The sequence below is a fragment of the Cydia strobilella genome, chromosome 19 (genome assembly GCF_947568885.1).
Source record: "Cydia strobilella chromosome 19, ilCydStro3.1, whole genome shotgun sequence".
NCBI lineage: Eukaryota > Metazoa > Arthropoda > Insecta > Lepidoptera > Tortricidae > Cydia > Cydia strobilella.
This window is the reverse complement of record NC_086059.1, coordinates 14,064,561-14,088,332: the sequence shown is the minus strand read 5'-3', so window position 1 is coordinate 14,088,332 and position 23,772 is coordinate 14,064,561. Positions and strand designations below refer to the sequence as shown.

Here is a 23,772-nt window from a genome sequence, read left to right as displayed (position 1 = left end):
TATACTATGTTGTGGCGTCAAATAAATGTATTTTTTAATACAGTTGCTCAAAAAGTGGTACTTTTTGTGGCTGAGTAGCGTGCGAGAAGCTCAATTTCTCGAACTAGTGCTTTTTACTTTTTAGTTCCAAACTATACTTTCGAAACGCAGTTAAAATTGAATTTAGCTTGAGCAGGTACCAGGGCCTCATGAGTTATGAGGAGGTGTCGTTGACCAACCCGCGCCGGGCCCGCGGCGGCCGCGGCCGGGGCGCGCACGAGTATGAAGGTATCGCGGGCTGCGGCAGCTCAAGTATCGCGGGCTGTATAGGTACTTTTGGTTTTGGTTTGGTTTGGTGGTGGTGGTGATTCTACTAATGATATATTAATTTATTATTTTTTCGCAATTGTATTAAAAAACGTCGTTTACAACACGTGTGAAATGTCTTTTTACCACTCGTACCTCGGTACTAGTGGTAAAAAGACATTCTTTTCACACTAGTTGTAAAATGTACTATTCTTTCTTTCATTCTTCTTTCTTTCGAAACATCTGTCTGTAACTAAATAACATGATTCAAATATTATTCATCATATTGTGAGGAAACCGGACTAATCCCAATAAGGCCTAGTTTACCCTCTGGGTTGGAATGTGAGATGCCAGTCGCTTTTATAAATTCTAGTGTCCACGCCAATTCTAGTGATTAGTTGTTAAGCGAACCCCAGGCCCCTATGAGCCGTGGCAAAACGCCAGAAAAACGTGAGGAAGATGAATTTGGATGGCGCCCGCGCCGTGTCATCGGGCGCGGAGGGCTGCGGCCCGCAGTCTGCGCCGGTCCATCACCGTCAACGCAAGCTCCTGATGATGCTACTCGGTACGGAGTGAAAAATGTCGAGCGTTTTTCGACTTAAAATACGTGAGTGACCCGTTATTAATATGTTTAATATGTCTGTGTCTCACGGAAGTTTTGTTATTAGAAAACCATTTTATTACTTTAACGATAATAATATTCAATTGAATAATATCTATATATTTCTTGATACAACAGAAGCCGTTGTATCAAGTAATAAGATTAAATATTAGTCAATCTTCCTTTTAAAAATATTAGCCCGTGAAAAGAAATGATGGCTTTATATTGCTAATACTTCATTATTATACGGGAAATTATTACAGCGGGCTTATTTCGTATAATAATATTTTTAATTAAAACATTAAGTAGTCTTTCAATCGCAAATATTTTGATGTATTTTAGTAAAGTAATAGTAAACCAAGATTAATCTTTTGTGTTAAGCATCGTAGCAGCGTAGCAGCTACGTCGTAGGCTTCTCGTAGCACTACCTTACATACTCGTAGCTTCTGACGTTCACTATTTGTGTCGTTCTCAAGTAAAAGGTACCACATACTCGCTTACCACAAGGACGCTCTGACAGGTTATTCGTATAGACAAGCAAGCAAATTTCACCCTTACGGTAAGCGACAATGTGGTACCTTTTACTTGAGAACGACACATTTTATGACCCAACTCCTTTTTATAAACAGTTCGAAATTATATTTTGACGTCAAAATGGTGTCTGGCTGTTATCATTGACCCGTGCGTCTCGCGCCAATACATTTACGAATAAACTTATACGCACGGCCGAAAAATAACAAAATGAGATCATTTATAAAATAGCAAAAGGAAGCCCTTGATGGATTAATCCAAGGCTAATGCAAAATGAAGGGTAAAACCGAACCTAAGTTGAATGCCGTTCACGGACGGATTTCGCGATGTCACGCTTTTTTTGTTGGCCTGTCCGTGGCACGAAGCGAATTAATTCACGAAGGAAATAAACTAATCGCAATGAAAAGCAGAATGAAATACGGAAATACAGCGTTAAGACTGGAATCGATTCATGGTTGTGCTAAAAACATTGGGGTTCCGTATTGTGTTGCAGAAAGTTTTGTGATACATTTTTGTATTCGCACTTAAACTATCGTGAGACATATTTCAAAATATTTATCAGTACGGTTTTTACTCACTATTATTTTTAGTCGCTTTTGGCGACATGTTTCGGATTCTTTGGGAATCCATCCTCAGGCACGAGTGTCCCCGCCCCCGCCCCATCAGCGCGAGCGCAACGAGCGACGAGGCGGGCGGCGCGGGCAGTGCACGACGTACAACCGCCGCGGACACTCGTGCCTGAGGATGGATTCCCAAAGAATCCGAAACATGTCGCCAAAAGCGACTAAAAATAATAGTGAGTAAAAACCGTACTGATAAATACATTTTTGTATTGCATAATGTTACTTGGTAAAAATATCGTTTAGCAGAAATACTTTTGGCATACTGCTTTTCGCATAATATTACTTTGCGAAAAATCTTTTCGCATAATATTATTTGGCAGAAAACCCTAACTTGGGTTAGGTTAGGGTTTTCTTATAAAATTCTACCAATGTATATGTGAAATGACTATTATGGCAAGTATATATTTATGCGAAAGTATCATTCTATTAAAAGTTTTCTGCTATACGTGTTATGCGAAATGTATTTCTGACAAATAATATTCTGCCAGATAAGGTGAACCCAAACTTTGGATTTCGGGCATACATTGAATATATGTGTAATGTACTGTATTTACCTCAGTATATCATACGATGTAATGTATTTCCAACGATTCGCCAACACAAACATCACGCGGTACGTCCGGCTCTGCTCACGGCATAATATCGACTGACCCTAACTGTCAGTGACGTCACCATGACGTAAGCGCTCGAAGCGTAAATACACTACAATATGGACCATAGTTTTAGTAGTACAGTTGGGTGTTGTTACGGTCCCGTAACGTAAGTTAAAACAAAAGAGCATCTCCAAACGGCCACTTCATTATGTAAAGCTACCAGGTGCCCAGACAATATATTATTAACAAAGGAACCTGCTTAGTTCATTATTCGCATTATTTATTCATAGTTCGATTGGATCACGGGACCCTTTTTAACAAAACCTCTCAGTTTATTTACTAAGGTATGGGATTAACTGCTATTAACTTAGAAACTTAATCAATTATGGAGGTCGTACCGGGTTTTGTTTTCAAACAAACGTAAAATAAAACGATATCATTTCATCGAATTTAAACTGTTGTGAGACATAACATTAAATAATTTTACTGTGTAGACTCATTTCATCTCGCGCGAGTGACTAAAAACAAGTGAGTCTAAACCGTAAAATTATTTTTTAATACAGTTGCTCAAAAAGTGCTACTTTACGTAGCTGTTTAGCGTGCGGAAAGTTGGTTCTCGCGAACTAGTGCTTTTTACTTTTCCAATTTTTTTAAATTTATTCTTTTTCCAATTCATGACTACTTATTGATGAGTGTTAATATTAGTTTCCTTTAAACGTCGTAATCAACATAAAAACCTACTATTAATGTAAGAATACGAAAAATATACATATTTTATATTTTATTACTTACCTCTTCATCATTATAACACGTCTATTTTTTTTATATATATATATATTGAATATTGAAAAACCGTTCTTAATAAGTGGCCTGAATGGAACGAAACGCCTGTCAAAGAAGAGGCGTTTTTTCTTTCTGCTTTAAGTTTCCAAAGGCAAAATTCGATAGTTTTTATTATAAATGTACAATACACAAATAATCGTAATTAACGATATTTGGGTAATAATAGTACAATGTTTTATATTTACATTCGTTTCTGTCTTATAGAACATGCTTTTAAAAAAAAAACTTTCATTGAAGTGGGTTCAATAATAATAACACCCAGCTAAAAAAACACCTTCCTTTCTGCCCTAGCATCGAAATGTACTATAATGATCTAATTTAAGGTTACATTTAGATGGTGACTGTATAAGTAGGATCGTTGGAATCGGCAGTGACCCATCATTTGACAATAATGCCGAAAACGAGGGTAGTTTTTGCTTTTTATATTTATTTATGTAATAAATGAATAGAATGCATTATTGCAGTAATAAACATACTTGATGCCAGATCTTCCAACATCCGATATTTGTTATGTCACTGTTTAACTTATAAAATTACACTAAATGTTGATTCAGTTCATATTATTGTAATTATAGTTATAATATCAAACAATACATAACGTACTTACGTACGTCTTACGTCACATGTTTCTCGATACCGACTTATAGTAAGTTTGACCCGGGTATGTAAACTATGTCCAAAAGAGAGGTATGGGCACTGTGAATGTCATCTCGCTGTGTGTGGTAGGACACAGGACAGCGAATGTCATTCCAGATCTAGAGCAGAGCCTAACTGGGGAAGTACCTCCACCTTACAGAAAACCGCAGCCAAATAACACTAGACATTACTCATAGTGTTATGTTCCTGTCGGTGAGTAAGGTTGCCAAAGCTCAACGAGGGTGCGGTGTTCGGGTCGGTAACGCGCATGTAACTCCTCTGGAGTTGCAGGCGTACATAGGCTACGGAGACTGCTTAACATCAGGCGGGCCGTATGATTGTTTGCCACCGACGTAGTATATACAAAAAAAGTTTGTCCTTGCACTATTTAAACGTCAAATTGCATCCATCAAACTGAAATAATTATGATGGACATGATGATAATTATGATGACCAAAAGCAGTAAGTAGGTAGGTAGGCCTACATTTAATTAGGAGAGTACATAGGAGACCTGTTACAATTTTAAAATAAATGCTCAGCCTTGTATACATTATGTTGTTAAGTACCGTTGTCGGACCTAGAATTACCGTTTTATGCCGGAATATTAAATGGGAAATTAAGTGAAATTAAAATGTAAGTATAATGGACGACAACCCATTTAAAACCTAACTACGCTGTTTCTTATTAGGTATTATAAAAATATTAGTATTCTGTTGGCTTTCATTTACTTTGTAGTACATTTATTTCTGATTAATTTCTTCCCGCGGCTTCGTCTGCGAGTAATGATTATGATCATCATCATCATCATCATCATGTCAGCCGATAGACGTCCACTGCTGGACATAGGCCTCCCCCAAGGCTCGCCACTCCGACCGATCCTGTGCCGCTCGCAACCACCGAATTCCCGCGACCTTCACCAGGTCGTCGCTCCATCTTGTTGGAGGCCTACCGGCAGTTCGTCTTCCGGTACGCGGACGCCACTCCAGAACCTTCCGGCCCCACCGGCCATCAGTTCTGCGAGCAATGTGCCCCGCCCTAAGGTTTGCAATTCTGCGAGCTATGTCGGTGACCCTAGTTCTACTGCGGATATCATCATTTCTGACTCTATCACGCAGAGAAACCCCGAGCATAGCTCTCTCCATTGCCATGATTATGATGATTGATAAAAACTATCCCATGTTCTCAAAATATTTATATACCTAGGATAAGTTTTTATCGTTCATCATCATTATTCCACGCAGGCAAAGTTGCGGGCGTAAGCTAGTATTAATTAGTGTTTTTTCACCACATCAGTTCCTGAAGGCTCTCTTCATTGTTCAAATACTGATAAGATGTGCCATTCTCAATCAAAAGGGTACTTTTTGTCGGTTGTTATTAAGGCGCTATTTCCATATAGCTTCAATTGAAAATCAACCTTATTGACAAGCGACAATGTGGTACCTTTTGGTTGAAAATGTCACAGATAATTGCATTTTATGTGGGGCCACATGTGGATAAAATGCATAAATGTGGTGTGTGTTATGTGTGTGTGTGGGTGTGCGTTATGTGTGTGTGTGGATGTGTGACACAGTGTGTTTGCCCGAAGGTTGACTGGTAGAGAATCAATGCCTCATAGCATTTAGTCCGCCTTTTGTACGATTGTATTTTCTTTTGTGCAATAAGATAAAATAAAATTTGATGCCAATTTTGAGTAGTTTTCTTGTTGAATGGTAGAATTTACTTTTAAATGATGATTTTGAATGACTAATATTTAATATTGGTTTTGTTTGATGTTTTACAGTTAGTGGTGAACTATTTTGTGTTTTCTCGGTGTCAAAATTTGTTAACAATGCATGCGCTCGAAAAGTGCGTTTCCTACGGAGCCATATCATGCGGAAAGTACTACTTTTCCGCACTAGTGCTTTTTGTTTTCAATTTTTTTTACAGTACATATGGTGCTACTTTCTCGCACTAGTGCGGAAAAGAGCACTTTTCCGCACTAGTGCTTTTTGTTTTCAATTTTTTAATAATTAAACTTATTTGCCATTATATGTCTTTTTTATTTACTCGCACAATGCATAGTAAAACATTGTATGATACACGTGCGTAAAGATGATTTCCGACTCGTATTCCTTTATACACTCGCTCGCTTTGCTCACTCGTGAATAAAATTTCGCTCGTCGGAAATCATACACTTTCCGCACTTGTTGCATAACCTTGAAACTCTCGCAACTTGCTGCTACGACGCTCGTGGTTTAATTTTGGAATCTTTCGCTTGCTCAAGTATCAATATTATCACGAGCGGTTAAACAACTACTTTGCCCCCTTGCAAAACAAATAACTGCACAAATACCAGGTGCACATACAGTTTAAACTTTAAAATGAGGCATTGAATGAAGAACTAGTAAGCATGCAGTATTCAGGCTATTCAGCCGCGCCTGACTTGACTGCTACGGAGAATTGCATTGCTCAGACTTCCGTAGCTACCATAGAGTAACTTATACTAGAGCGGTACTGTCATAGTAAATTTTGTAATCCCAGTAAATTCACTGCCATCTGTCGACACACTTTAAAACTAAAAATGAAGATTTATAAAAATACGATAAAATGTATTTAAATATAGATAAATGATTTTTTTTATTTGCATTAATTATTTTTATGATTTTGACCCATGTTCTTTCACTGATATGCGTTAAAATTGTTAAATAACAAACGAAACCGTCAACGCCATCTCTACGACTGTAGGCCAAAACTAGTAGCGCCCTCTGAACGAGAATCAAATTTTCTTGATTTTCGAGGCACGTTTTTTCCTTAGACTGTATCCATCTATTACGGAGTTATATCTATCTTTGGTAGCTACATTGTGTTGTTCCTGATTAAACTACTTTATGTTTTGAACAACTATTTTCTTCGGTTACCGCGATAGTTACTACCCTATAATATAATTACTTTATAATACATCCCACACGAATTTGCACTTTGTAATTTTTCCTCAGCCACCCGTTGACCACGAAGGTGTAAACGGTTCGAAACGTCGGAATGCATTATAAATTCATTATACGAGTATGCGATATAATCCGTTTCCATAGTTTTATTTCTGAACAACTTTTAAAAGATTTTTATATTAAAGGAAAAAATTGAAAAAGTTACACTTCCGGCAGGATTTGAACCCGCAACCTCCGCGTTTGGAGTATCGCTCGCAGACGTATCTGCATGTTAAAAAAATTGATTTTAGTATGGGTTAGCACATTGTTACTGGTGAATTCTCAATGCAACTTGAGACTCCGGTGCCGTTAAAAAGATGTAATCGTCTTACGGTAGATGTCGCTTTACGCCACCCCAAAGGCGTGTATACATAAGGGAAGGAATGGAAAGATTTGCAAGGTTCTGGTAGGCTTCCGTAGCTCAATTGGTTAAGAGCAACGCACGGATTGCGGAGGTTGCGGGTTCAAATCTGCCGGAAGTGTAACTTTTGCATTTTTTTTCCTTTAATATAAAAATTTGGAGTATTGCTCGCAGACGTATCTGCATGTTAAAAAATTAACATTTAAAAGCTTCTAGAAGTTGTTATAATGTCATGTAATAAGGGTCCCAGGTAGCACAGTAGCTGTATAGCAGCCGAATAATGTCAGGGTAACTGATTATTATTATCATTAGGTCCATTTACCACATAGTCCGCGAGTGCCCAAAAAGGAAGTACACAGATCCTCTGGACTTAAGCTAAGCGACAACGCAGCCCATTGGGTGAAGAACCTAACTATTAATTTGTAAATTTGTAAAGCGACCATGAATTGTAATGTGCCATACGACTGAATAAACTGATTATCTCTTATCCAGTCATTATTCGGCTGCTATACAGCTATCTGTGCTACCTTTTTTTTTTTTCGCAGGGGTAATTGCCTTTACGCATCTCACCCCCGGGCCAGGGAAGCCCATAAGGGGGGGGGGGGGGTGGTATGTGGGACTCGCTCCTCCTGCTCCCTCTGTTAGTCAGAGGGAGGGGAGGAGAATACCCACTAACATCCCCTGCGGCAATTCTCCGCGCTGCCGTTTATGGGGACGCCATGGGGTCGCAAACGTTCTACCACGACGTCCCCCGGCTGCCTTGGATACCCAGAGGCTTCCGCGCCGAAGGAGGGAAGGATTGGAATGCGTATCTGTGCTACCTGGGGTGGCTGCGGGATGTGTAGCTGACTTTCACATTGGGGCTTGTTTAAATATAGATGAGTATGTATTGCGATTAGAAAATGTATAAACTCGCATTCAACACTAATCAATGTATAAACAGGCCACAGTGTGACGATCAGCCATGACTTAACCCGCAGCCATTTATCCGTAAATTTTAGAATAGAATAGAATAAGATTTTATTCGTAAGCACAAACAAACAAGACATTACATAATAATAATAATAAAAAATAAAAAGCTTTAATTTCAGGCATTTACCCTATAATATAAACGAAAACATGAAAGATTAAAGTGCCACGAAATGGCCTCATCTCAGCATGTTGCTGGTGATGGTGTTGGTGGTATTGGTGGTAGTGTTGGTGGTGGTTTTAAACTAAAGATCAATAGTTTAAAATTGAATTTACATTTTGACGACCGGTCTGGCCTAGTGGGTAGTGACGCTGCCTGTGAAGCCGATGGCCCTGGGTTTGAATCTCGGTAAGGGCATTTATTTGTGTGATGAGCCCAGATGTTTGTTCCTGAGTCATGGATGTTTTCTATGAAGGCATATAAGTATGTATTTATCTATATAAGTATGTATATCTTCGCCTAGCACTCATACTCATTCCAGCTCCCTCTACCTATTACCATATTACATGACATTTTCCTGGACATGCTCCTACAAATGCCAATGAAGGTCAACCTTGATAATGAAGACGTATCATTTTGTGGGGCATGCATCGACTGTGGCCAGAATGTTACTTTTGAAAATAACGATGATTGTGAGGACGATCAAATAAAACCAATGTATTTGTTTTGTGAGAGATGTACCGGCCCCTGCTTTATTCAATGCCGTCATTCACCAACTCACTGTAATTGCGTTTATGAATATACCCATAGATTCAACGAATAAAATAATTTCATTGCTTTATCATTTTGTTTCATTATCTTGGTATACGTATACCAGCCCGTTGGATGAGTTACAAAATATACCCTTAGTCGCAAAGAGCGTATAACATGGCGTTTACGCCCAATATTCAATGAATGTACAACATAGTGTACACTATGTTTACGCCCTTTAAGGTTAACGGTATAGATATGTATTAATATCAAGGCAATAAAGTTGTGTATACATATTTTTTGGTAGATTTTTCGTATCTATATTTTTACATTGACGTAAAAATATAATGAATGACCTAAGTACTTTAAGGTAGCTTCAATGTAGTAAAATCTGTAAACACGTGATTCCAAAAACGAAGTGACAGGTAAAAACGTGAGACAAACGTATACAATGAATTACAATGACAAGTCTGCACTGTTTTCGTAAATTGTCAAAACATTGTATTCAAATTTGTTTCGTGTCACAAGACAGTAAAGTTATTTTTCGCACGTTTATATTTTGTAAACATATTTCTGTACTGCTTACTGAATCTATATTTAATGACATAAATATAAGTACAATATATTGCATCATTTGCAGGATACTGATTATGTAACTTTCATGTTATATAAGTTTTTGAACTTGCCTTATACATATTTTTGCGGCCATTGTAGTTTCCATATTTATTACTATTTGTATGAGTATATATATTTTAAACTTATTATGATTACCTATTTTTTTTAACATAACTTGCATATATATCTTTGCCCTTGACTGTACAAGCTTTGCTTAGTTTGGAGTTAGGTTGATCTGTGTAAGATGTCCCCTATTTTTTTTTAGGGTTTCGTACCCAAAGGGTAAAGACTCCGCTGTCCGTCTGTCCGTCTGTCTGTCTGTCACCAGGCTGTATCTCAGGAATCGTGATAGCTACACAATTGAAATTTTCACAGATGATGTATATCTGTTGATGTGTTTCAATTTCAGCTATCACGGTTCATAAGATACAGCCTGGTGACAGACAGACGGACAGACGAACAGCGGAGTATTAGTAATAGGATCCCGTTTGTACCCATTGGGTACGGAATCCTAAAAATGTGTACAAATTGGGATTGGGATTACAACCATCCATGTGGTTATTATTTTATTATATAAATTTCGCCACAAGGTGACTAAGAATAGTTCAGCCTTTTTATATAATTAAACAAATCAAGAAGTTTCAAGAAATATCCTAAAAATACAACTTAATAACATTACAAACAAAAAGTTTCCAATCAGTTATGCTGTTATTTTTAAAAAACCTTGGAACTAAACTTGAACGCAAATTGAAATAATTGACTTGGAAACTCACAGAAAGAATGAGAGCAGGCCGTACCCCAGTCAATTTAGTAATCGCTAGTATGGAGGATTGGAAATAATTTATAATAGCTTTTTATAGTGTATTGTGGTTCTAGTATAACGTATGAAACAGAATCCAACAAAATTTGTCTTTGTTTACGGGCATAAATAAATATATTACACCCATAGTACAAACATCTTCAGTAGGATTTTTATGAAAAAAGAAAAAGTTTTCTACTACTTTTATAACATAATCATCTAGTCAAATATTTACTTATTATTTTTTGTTACTAGCAACTAATGACACCTACCCAAATATTTTCTTTGATTTTACCTATGACTGATTCTAGACAAAAATGTCGTTATACGCACTAATAGTCAGTCATTTATTCATATAACAATATACATTGCGTTTGAATATCACATTATATCACAATTACAATTTTATAAATAACAATTAAAAATTAAAGTATTACAACTATGTAACATAATAACAATTTGGCTTATAATAAAATAATAAATAATACTTCCCAAGTCTATGTCAATTATTTATTATTATTTTGTATAAAAAAATCATTTTTTTAGTCTCAAAATGTTTACCTATAGTTACTTCCGGTGGAATGTTTGTCGAATTCGCAATGTTGAACTCGAATTAAAATGGAGTAAATAAATCAGGCTAATATTGTCTAATGATGAATAATGATAGAAATATTTATGGCTACGCATAAATCACAATGCACATACACGTATATGTCGTTATTTCCTTAAGGCCGTTCCATCGGTTTGCCGCTGTCTCTGTCATATTTCGCAAGAAAGAACGGGAAAGATCATGCGCGCCAAGTGTCAATTTTGATCGAATTTTGTCGATTTTTATTTATTTTATAAACGTTACCCTACCTACAATATCGAAATTTGAAAGCTATGACATTATGATTTAAGTTAAGATTGTTTTTGTTCTTTTTTTGTTTATAGTATCACATAATAAATAACCGAGTAAAGTTGGATTAAAAGTCCGAGTTAGAGGTTACTTTGGGAATTAATTGTATCGAGCAAAGTGTCATAATTCGTGTATCGGAAGCTATGATATTAAAGATAATATAGTCAAGAACTACATATATTTTTTCCACGTCTACTAATATCAACGCCTCTTAGAAAAACAGGATCATATAAGGAGATTTTTCGCCTTCTGGCTCAGGGAACCGCCTTAAAACGACAACGAAATGGAGTTTAATTTTTGGGGGTCTGACACCATAGCGTTTATTAGGGAGGTGGGACATAGAATTAGGGACAGGACCTCTGATGATCCCGCGGGTTCATACCTGGTGCAAAGGTTGGCCATCGCTATCCAACGTGGCAACGCGGCAAGTGTGATGGGTGCTTTTGCACCCGGTACAGCTCGCGGAGGTCATTTTGAATAAAATATTTTAGTTTTGTAGTTTTTTGATTAATTTAGATCAGTTTAAGTTATTTTTTTAACTGTACGTTATTTTTCAATAAATTATTTGTTGAATTTTTTATATAATAACTAAATAAAATATTTTGCAATATCGTAACATGACTGGGCTACCGGCGTCTACGCCTGCTTTGAGAAATGCAACACAAAGAACTTTGTAAGACATTCGAGATTGTTACTTCAGAACTTCAGCATAAACAAGGAATCCCGACAAAAATTGTACTTTTAATAGAGTTTTTACAACTTTGTACGGGGGTCTTGAGATTATTCAATGTAGGTTGTAGGGCACATAATTTTTTAAACGTTGTTACTAATAATTATAACATGAGAATAAAATTTATTTCGACTTTAACAATTGGACATTTGGAGGAGACAGTGAAATAACATCAAAAATATCTGTAGTCTGTCTGTCTGTTACCTCTTCACGCTTAAACCGCTGAACCAATTTAGTTGAAATTTCGTATAGAGATAGTTTGAGTCCCGGGGAAGGACATAGTTTTTATCCCAGAAATCATCCTTTAGGGGGGGCGTGGAAGTTTGTATGGGAAATTTGACAAAACCGGATTGGATAAAAAATAAGCTACCCAAATTACTAACTCTACGCAGACGAAGTCGCGGGAAAAAGCTAGTATGTATATGTATATATCTTGAGGGATCTTCAGTATAATTCTCAGTACAGGATTCCTGCTCCGTCTTCGCATTCGAAGACTTTCATATGTCGTCTTGTGCCTCTAGCTCTTATTACAGAAATTTGGACTTTAACTATCAGGCAGAAAATTATTTGTGAATATGCCTTTCACCATTTATCATTTAAATTTGATGCTGTTTGATAACATTGTTTTCCGTCTAATAAATATTTTAAATATCTATGGTCCACCTATCTAATTTCTTATAATACACATGAATCAGTTAATGATTAACCAAAAATTATGTACCTACTTATTAACATGACGTTTGTAGAATAAGTAATATTGTTAAGAAATTTTAGTATTAACGCTGTCATTGTGTTTATTAATTTATAATTTAATTTAAAGCATTTCATTTGAGGCTCTATGTACATATTAAACATAATAATTACGCAAATATATCAAAGAAAAAGAAAAAAAACTATTAGCTACATCTATAAAATGTACGGAGATAAAACTCTATAAAAATATGTACTTATTGCACAAATCGCGACACTCATAGAAACAACGGCTTAGATAGGTATTAAATTCAAATTATAAATTATTTTTACTATTGTATTATCATTCAGAGAAATAGACTTACATTCACATCTAAATTAAAATAACAATTGGAATATAAACTCTATACACTATTTAATATAGTCGTATTTAAAATGGAAGGATCTTTTAACATACGACTTTTCTAAAGTTATCTGCACAGCTCGCCTTTGCAAACTCAAAGCAAAGATAGATATAACTCCGTAATAGATGGATACAGTCTAAGGAAAAAACGTGCCTCGAAAATCACGAAAATTTGATTCTCGATCAGAGGGCGCCACTAGTTTTAGCCTACACTCGTATAGAGGGCGTTGACGGTTTCGTTTGTTATTTATAATTTTAACGCATATCAGTGAAAGAACATGGGTCAAAGTCATAAAAATAATTAATGCAAATAAAAAAAATCATTTATCCATATTTAAATACATTTTATCGTATTTTTATAAATATTTATTTTTAGTTTTAAAGTGTGTCGACAGATGGCAGTGAATTTACTGGGGTTACAAAATTTACTATGACAGTACCGCTCTAGTATAAGTTACTCTATGCTCAAAGCTTAATCTCTGGTGTAATTTTTTTAATTTATTTTCAATTATGCCTCTGGTATGCTGTTAGTCCAGTTTGAACTTTCTGCTTTGGGGAAAAGGTTTCAAGTCGGGTGGCTAGTTTAATCTTTTTGAAGGTGTGTGTGTGTGTGTGTCAAGGGGCCCACCCATGATATCCGCCGGACGATGATATCCGCCGGTCAGTTAGAACAAAAATTTCACAGTTCCGAACAACTGACAGGCCGATATCGTCCGGCGGACTGGTAATGGGTGGGCCCCTTCAGGCCGCGGACACCGCGCGCCCCTGCGTCCAGTCAGCGGCCTCACAAAAAACATTGTAGAAACAATAGTAGTGGTGTAGTAAGCCTTAGAAAAATCAGGATATTTTAAAAGTTTATAATACAGCAACGTCAGCAGCCTCAATAAACGTATCATCATCATCATCATCATGTCAGCCGATAGACGTCCACTGCTGGACATAGGCCTCCCCGAAGGCTCGCCACTCCGACTTATCCTGTGCCGCTCACAACCACCGAATTCCCGCGACCTTCACCAGGTCGTCGCTCCATCTCGTTAATAAACATATACTTAATTAAAAGTCATCTATTCGTTTGCAAGTTCTATGATTGAAATTAAGCTTTTGACCACCAGTGAAAAACATTTTTCTGAATTATGCACTGTTGACTTGCTTCCTGACCCACTGTAAATCTTTTTTAGATTTACAACGTCAATGGCGTGAAGTATATTGATTTAAAAATCCGGCCAAGTGCGATTCGGACTCGCCCACCGAGGGTTCCGTACTTTTTAGTATTTGTTGTTATAGCGGCAACAGAAATACATCATCTGTGAAAATTTCAACTGTCTAGCTATCACGGTTCATTAGATACAGCCTGGTGACAGAAAGACGGACAGACGGACTGCAGAGTCTTAGTAATAGCTAGGGTCCCGTTTAAATTATTATAACATTTACTGTGAAAACGTTTCATGGTGCGTCACAAATACAACCATACCAACCAACCATATAGTGTGGTTTTTTTGTACAATAAAGTGATTTACTGATGATGATGTTCTGCTGACCGATTTCGGCCACAGCGACTGTGTGCTCTGGAGTAGGCAATTTTTAATTCGCGTTATTAGAGTGTAGCTGATCCGCTCTCTGGTGCGCCCTTAGGTGGCTCACGTACCCTATCTTCTTGCTAAATACTCGAGCGCATTTTGTGCACGTCAGCGCACCAGCTACATAGTTGTAGGGAATCGAGGTTGGCGGCCGAGCCTTAAGCTCATCTCGTTTCCTTCCATTTACTACTCGTTCCATTTACTACTACTACTACAACTACAAATCAGTTCTTTCGATTGCACCTAATAGCTAATAAAAGTTATTAGTAAATTCAATGACAGAAATCATAGAGAAAGAAATAGGAAATGGCATAAAAATTGTATTTCCTATTTAAATATACTTAACGAAATTTATTATTTTATAATTATTGAGTAGAGGTGTAATACAATTGTGCCTCAAATTCGCTATAGGTAAGTAAAATAATGCTCAGTTTTACTACTTTGTAGGCGCAGACTGTGACCCGTCCGTGCAAATATTAACACGTATAATACCACCGAGCTTGTTGTATGAAATTATCATGATTATGCCTCCGCTTGAAGCTCCGGGGGCTACGTGTGGATTAATTAGCACGCTGTTTAATACACGTAAACTGTGCCCGTGCAAATATAACAAGTAATATGACTCGCTTGTACTAGAGTATGAAATTATCATGATTATGCCTCCGCTTGAAGCTCCGGAGGCTACGTGTGGATTAATTAGCACGCTGTTTAATACACGTAAACTGTGCCCGTGCAAATATAACAAGTAATATGACTCGCTTGTACTAGAGTATGAAATTATCATGATTATGCCTCCGCTTGAAGCTCCGGGGGCTACGTGTGGATTAATTAGCACGCTGTTTAATACACGTAAACTGTGCCCGTAAAAATATAACAAGTAATATGACTCGCTTGTACTAGAGTATGAAATTATCATGATTATGCCTCCGCTTGAAGCTCCGGGGGCTACGTGTGGATTAATTAGCACGCTGTTTAATACACGTAAACTGTGCCCGTGCAAATATAACAAGTAATATGACTCGCTTGTACTAGAGTATGAAATTATCATGATTATGCCTCCGCTTGAAGCTCCGGAGGCTACGTGTGGATTAATTAGCACGCTGTTTAATACACGTAAACTGTGCCCGTGCAAATATAACAAGTAATATGACTCGCTTGTACTAGAGTATGAAATTATCATGATTATGCCTCCGCTTGAAGCTCCGGGGGCTACGTGTGGATTAATTAGCACGCTGTTTAATACACGTAAACTGTGCCCGTGCAAATATAACAAGTAATATGACTCGCTTGTACTAGAGTATGAAATTATCATGATTCCGCCTCCCCGCCAAGCCTCCACTTGAAGCCTCGGGCCCCGGGGGCTCGCGCTATGTACTAGATAGATAGATAGATAAATGATTTATTTGTGCAGCTGCAATTACACACAATAAAAATTTACAGACACATCAGAAAAAATACTAATTACTACTTACACTAACAAAGAAATAAAATTATAACGAAAATACCCTAATAAAAAATGTAACAGAAATGGTGTAAAATTATGTACGAACTGTGTGCGTTGCAGCAGGACAAAAGGGTCACGGCTCAGTGATATGCTTCGCTCTTTGGAGCAAAGCACTGATTTTCTGCCGGAACCCAGGTCACAACAGATAATATATATTATACAATGTGCTTACGTAAGCGGAATGAAATGTACTGTGTAAAGTGTGATTATATGTGCATGTCGTGTAATAATTACTTGATTAAATATTAAGACAGTAGGTAAATGACTCGTGTGTAGTGTACTGTGTGTAAGTCTCCTAGTTGTGTGACATTCTAGTTGTGTGACATCAGCCCCACCATGTTATATCCTGAAATCTGCAACCAAATAGCCGAATGGAATCTCTAAAGCTTAGAAACCAGGGTAACTACGTGTACATATCGAACAACAGCTGCACAGAACATCCCAATGAAGAAGTTCACTCACATCTGTAGCTAATGTGTTGCTGTTCCCCCGACAAATACAAATATGACTTTATTGTTTGAACTGTCCCTAAGCTGTGGTTAGGTAGCAGCTGGGTCCAGCAATAGAACTCGCAATAAATATCCTTTATGAGACATTTATGTGACCACAGACGCGGTTACGTTACATCGGTGTACACTGTACAGGATACACACACACTCGTCACTTCACTCAGACAGGTTAGTGTATAAAATTCCTTGTACTAAGCATCCTTTCTTTATCAGTAAGTAAGAGAGGTATGGGCACTGCAAATGTCATCTCGCTTTGTGTGGTAGGGCACAGCACAGCGGATGTCATTCCAGATTCAGAGTAAAGCCCAACTGGGGAAGTACCTCCTTACAGAAAACCGCAGCCAAATAACACAAGACCCTACTTATAGTGTTGTGTTCCTGCCGACGACTAAGGTTGCCAGAGTGCTTAACGAGGATGATATGGAAACCCAAAATCCCATACAAATTTTATTAACACTTAACGCAAACGCGTCACGCTATCAAATGGTATTTACACTAACTAGGGGTACCTACAGTTATTGAGCATTATCGAGTATTGGAATACTCGATAATAACTAGTTCTCACCTGTTTTCGTCTGCTGTCTGCCACATTTTGGAGTCCCGTGCATCGCCACCGACACCAACGTCCAGCGCCGAATGTCTGAAACAGGCGGAAACAAATTTATTAATACTGTAAAGAATAATGAGGTATAGAGGGACTATTTATTTTACTTTATTGCACATAAAAAGAGTACAACAGGCGGACTTAATGCCATTATAGGCATTCTCTCAATCATAGGGCTAAACAGGAAAACGTCAAGGTGGGTACCTCCGACGTGGTATAAAAAAACCGGCCAAGTGCGAGTCGGACTCGCGCACCGAGGGTTCCGTACTTTTTAGTATTTGTTGTTATAACAGATGGACAGCGGAGTCTTAGTAATAGGGTCCCATTTTTACCCTTTGGGTACGGAACCCTAAAAACAACCACTAAGCAGTTTTTTGCTTTAAAATTAATAGTATTGTCTATTTAAAACTATTATACCTACCAAAGCCTTTCTTATATTCTGAGAATTTTTTTAACATTAAGTTTTCCCCTTCTCAAATATTAAAATTGCCTAGTTATCTATATCTTATTACAATAAATACAATACTATACAGGGTAGCCAAAAAATAAATGCATTCCTGTAGCAACGGAGGTCTGGTTTTGGGATTATACTGAGTAACTTTTACTATCCCAACCAACCCTGAACCATGGATGGACCATGGTTTTTATGGTACCAATCCCGAAATCGCCGAAAAAAAAATTGGCTGTTTCATACATTTTGGCTGTTTCCATTTTCTATGGGAGGGTGAATTTTTTTTCGCGATTTCGTGGTTGTTCCCATAGTAAAAGTCGTCAGTATAATCCCAAAACCTCCCTGGCAACTGGAATGCACTTATTTTTTGGCTACCCTGTATATGCTACAGATGTAGGTTTTTATAAACGAATTTCTGTCGTTTCTGAATAACTTGACTTAGCGTGGTCATATTATGGGCACGAACAGCATGTAGAAATAACAGTTTTGAATGATTCACGGTTAACACCATAAACACCACCACCATAACTGCATCGAAATATCGGGATCTCGAAAACAATACTAAAGGTAATCACGGTCCATATCCCGGACGATATAGAAAATGTAGAAATGCAAAAATATGTCATAAGAAAATTAATTGATTATACTCTTTACTATTAATAACACGGAACACCACGCTGCGCGCAAAAACCCGCATTGCTGACGTCGGTGAGAAGACTGCTAGGCTCAAATGGGACTGGGCCGGTCACGTCTGCCGCATGCATCCAGACAGATGGGCTAGCATAGCCACCAAATGGATGCCTGAAGAGGGGCGCGGACCCGGCAGGCCCAGACGGAGATGGCGGGACGACCTAGACACCTTTCTCAACAACTGGCCGGAGGAGGCACTATATCGGGAGTCGTGGAAGACAAGGGGAAAGGCCTTTGCCCAGCAGTGGGACACCATAATGGGCTAGTAAAAAAAAAAAAAAAAAACAATAAACTTGGCGGCGTCCTCGCACACCGTATCAGCATTGCGATACAGCGAGGAAATGCCGCCAGCATCCTTGGTCTTGGTACAATATGCCTTAAGGGCCTATTTTAGATTTAATCTTGTATGTAAATAAATAATATTATGAGAAAAAAAAACTTAAATTGATTTTATTGAAATTTTGCTAGAGAAACCTTTTTGTCACAAATTATGATTGAAACCCAAACTAAAAAGTTATCGTGCTACATGTAACTAAAGTTATTCCCCAGCAGGTGCACAAGATCGCGCCATCGCTTCAAATCTATAGATTTTGCAATTTATCAGTCGGGCCAGAGATATCTAGAGAAAGAAGACTGGCAATCTAGAATGTACTAATAAAATAAAATAAGCCTTTATTGCTTTATGTACTAATTACTAACGAAGGACCTGCTCCCTCAATTGTAGACCAAGGCCTAAGCCCCATTGGGATACCCTCCTCCAATTAAGGGGGGATTTAAATCTTCTCGGGGCAGAGGAGTAGGGTTAGAGCCGGCATAGCTTTATTTGACGTTCATAACCGCATTGTATTATGCCTACTTGAATAATAAACTATCTTTATCTCTTTATCACTTTAAGCCATACTTCTAGATGGCATTTCCATTAAATAATTTCAAGGTTTAGACTCACTTGTTTCTCGGCGCGCGGCAGTACGCAATACACGGTCGTCGTGAACGCTGCTCGCACTATTAGTGCTTGAGAAAGGAGACCTAGGCTCTCCGAAACATGTCGCGCTAGTGACTAAAACAAGTGAGTCTAAACCGTGAAATTATTTAATGTTAGTATGTCTCATAACGGTTTAATTTCGATTATGGCATTTTCAATTGGATTTCAATTGCAACTTAGTGTACGATATCAAAGTTTGATAAGAGGGTACCATTCTATTTCGATTTAAGTTCGAAGGAAGCCGATCCTGGATCACTCATGGTTGACCAAAGGGTTAAAGTTTAAAGTAAGGTCCGACTGAAACCCCGAAGGTTCATATTTGCGTAAATTTCGGCAATAACCGAACCTTAAATTCGGTCGAAACATGATTTCTGTACCGAAACTTGCCGAAATAGAAACCGAAACTTCGGTTGGACACTATGGAAATACAGCTTCGGCGAATTCGGCACTGTCGAAAGGTTTGGCAGTTTTTTGGCCAATACCGAACCTTTGGCCGAAGTATGAATTTGAAATACCGAAACTTCGGTTTGACACTAATTAAATCGATTTTGTCGTTACGTTCTCGCTCGTCCATATCTGTCAACTGGGTGTTTGACAGTGTTTTCTTATATAATTTGTATTTTTTTTATGATGAATACGCAGGCGTTTGACCACGATCCCACCTGATGGTAAATGATGATGCGGTCTACGGTGGAGCACGCTTACCTATGAGATACCTATTAACTCTTGCCTTGAAGAGCCCCAGATTGTCATGCGGAAACACAGACTCGGGCAGGGCGTTCCACTCCTTGGCAGTTCGCATAAGAAATGTGGAAGCAAAACGCTTCGTGCGTATTTTTGGAGTTCCTACCATGAAGCGATGCCGGAGTGTCCTTTGTCTTGTAGTCCGATGGTAAAAATGGGACGGAGGAATAAGGTATAGGCAGTCTCTATTACTAACTGGTATCAGTGTGAACTTTTTAACTCTGTAAGATGGATGGCAGAGTACCGACGTCTCGCTCGTTCATATCTGTCAGCCGCGTGTTTTCTTATACTTTGCGATATTAAAAAATATATTGTCTATAACAGGGACGAGGCTGGGTATAAAAATAAATAAGGAAAAGGCGCCAGGCTTCAATAATTTAAGAACAGTTATAACTGACTGTTAACATAATCTTTAAGTACTTTTAAAATTACAAACTAAAATAGTTGTCTTATACGAAAGAAAACGTAACCAAGGCCTCTAATACCCAGGTAGGTACTCCTTTTAAATAAGTTTTGACGATTTTTTTTTATATTTAGAAGTGTACGAAAAATAATCGAGTTTTGGACAATTTACCTACATAGTTAGAGGAAAGATCCCTACCAAAAGGATGCCTTTATTAAATTGCTTTTTAGCGATAAGACCGTACATATATTATGTTAAATTAAACACCGTTTCTTTTTTTGAGTTATGTAATAAAGGGTATTTGTATTGAATCCCTATTGCATCCCCAAATTGGGATGCAATAGGATTAAAAAATAATGTAGAAAACAAATTAAAAGACAAAGCATTGACGTTGTTAGCCAGCTTTAATATTTGTAAATTATCCTCCCTATCTTACTATCTGACATCCTAACTCCGGCGGGATTAGCCAGGCGAGTATAGTTTGTAATTCAGTTAGTCTGTGGAGTTGAGGTATTATCCTCTGCGGATAGCGGAGGACGGCATCCCCATACCATCGTTAGTCCCAATTTTCCTCTCTGAATACTTGCATTTTGGAAAATATTTATACACAATATGATGTATGTTCAACCAACAGCTATTCCCCTTCATTTGGATTTGTCGCTTTCTTTTTTTTGTGCCGAATTATCAAAAATTCTCAAATTCTCTTACTTTTTTGTTCGCCGGCCGGAAAGCGTAAACTTTCGGCCCGCTGCGCTAAACTAAGTTGGGACTTTCGGGCTCCGTCGAATATAAAAAAAGTATACACATCAGGGTTAATAAATAAGAAAGCCTCATACCACATATGGGGCATTTTCTATAAAAAGGGACCTTATTGTCGATGGGACTTACGCCGCACAGCGTCGCGCGGCATTGTATTTATATCGGAGCATCGTTTATAATGGCGTAAGCGCCATCGACAATAAGGTCCCTTTTTATAGAAAATACCACATATAATTTTATTGTCGGTCGGAATAAAATATACTATTAATAGCAAGTAGGTCCGAATATCATTTAAATGACCATAATCTACCATAAGTTCAGTTTGAAATATGGATATTTGCTTTCACTATGAATAAAATATTAAAATATTGTAACCCTGTTTGAAATCACATATTGCGTTATGTAGATAAATGGGAATGTATTCGTCTGTACAAACAAACGGATAAATAACACATCCTCGCCTTAAACACATGTATACTGTATTCGTTATCTTGTTGATAACAAATAATGATTAATATAAGGGACTTTTCTCTCGACTCCACTTACTCCCTTAGCAACACGCCTTAGTTACGTGAGCAGAAATATGATATATTTCTAACTTGGTAAATTGATAGCCTTTCAGGGCAATTACTGACACGAAATGAAACAGAGTTCTCGTGCATAATAATTATATGTATATCTATGAACTTTGGTGAGACTCAGACATATTACATTATATGATATATTATAGAGAAATAAGTATGAGCTTAATGCTCATTCCATACATCAGTTTTTGTACTTATTAAATAATATGTTGTTTTGGAGGTATAGTAAAACGTAATTATTGTTAATATGTTTTAATCTCGCTTAAAACTTAATACTTACTAAGCTTAAATTTTGCAAAAAAATAGTTTTCGCAAAACTCCCTTAAAACTTATTATAAATGAGTTTTCATCTTTTGTATGGAGTGACCACTAAGCTTACTTAATCCTTTATGATTATATTTTTATTGAGTCTTGTTTCGATATCTTTAAATGTTCTACACTACGTGGGTGACCGCCAAAGATGTATTTATTATTGTTTATGCCATAAGTACTCGCATGAAACAATACCTATAGGATTAAAAAATAAAAATATTATGAAAGAATACTTAGTACATACCTAAATACAGTCATTTGCACTAGTATAGAAAGCGACGCGTCAAAAGTATCTGCCACACTTGTTATTTTACAAAAAACCGGCCAAGTGCGAGTCGGACTCGCGCACGAAGAGTTCCGTACCATTACGGAAAAAAACAGTAAAAAAATCACGTTTGTTGTATGGGAGCCCCATTTAAATATTTATATTATTCTGTTTTTAGTATTTGTTGTTATAGCGGCAAGAGAAATACATCATCTGTGAAAATTTCAACTGTCTAGCTATCACGGTTCATGAGATACAGCCTGGTGACAGACAGACGGACAGCGAAGTCTTAGTAATAGGGTCCCGTTTTCACCCTTTGGGTACGGAACCCTAAAAAGATTGTCAATTTCTTCGCGCGGTTAATGCATGTGTTATGACTGTACTTATTAAAACACATGTTTAATTAATCTTTTTTTTTAATACCACGCCGGTGGCAAACAAGCATACGGCCCGCCTGATGGTAAGCAGTCACCGTAGCCTATGGACGCCTGCAACACCAGAAATATTACATATTGCCGACCCTTTAAAAACCTGAACACTCCTTTCTTGAAGAACAGATTCTCCTCAGCTTTAGAATAGCTACAGCACTGTCACTATATCAACAAATCCTGTGTCGGTTAACTCAGTTAGTCGATAACTAAGTTCATCCGGCGGAGGACTGAGCTTGAGGCAGGTTGGGAATGAATTACGTCTAGCCCCAGCTCACAGTGTATAAGCCAGCAACAGTAGATACACTAACTATATCAACTATACAACTCTAAACCCTCCCTGAGCCGGTTAACTCGGTTAGTCGATAACTAAGTTCACCCGATGGAGGAGTGAGCTTGAGGCAGGTTGGGAATGAATTACGTCTAGGCGCAGCTCACAGTGTATAAGTCAGTAACAGTATATACACTAACTATATCAACTATTTAACTCTAACCCTCCCTGAGTCGGTTAACTAAAGCAACGCGGCCACTGCTTGCTGTATATGTGTGTGTGTGTGTGTGTGCAGACGACATGGTGCTGTTGAGCCCCTCAGTCAACGGCCTTAGGATTCTGATTGATATATGTGACAGATACGCTGTGGCCCACGGACTAAAATATAATGTAAAAAATAGTGAGGTATTACTGTTCAAGTCTGGCACTAAAACATATCCCATTCCGCCAATAATGCT

At 37.7% G+C, this 23,772-nt stretch overlaps 1 protein-coding gene across 1 annotated transcript in view; it reads right to left on the bottom strand.

The window, feature by feature from the left end:
* LOC134749928 (calcium/calmodulin-dependent protein kinase kinase 2) overlaps positions 1-23,772 on the bottom strand; it is a 172,530-nt gene that overhangs the window by 27,000 nt on the left and 121,758 nt on the right. Inside the window, exon 2 of the mRNA XM_063684948.1 lies at positions 17,387-17,461. Within this exon, the coding sequence (XP_063541018.1) occupies positions 17,387-17,461 (75 nt within the window). The remainder of the gene's footprint in view (positions 1-17,386; positions 17,462-23,772) is intronic.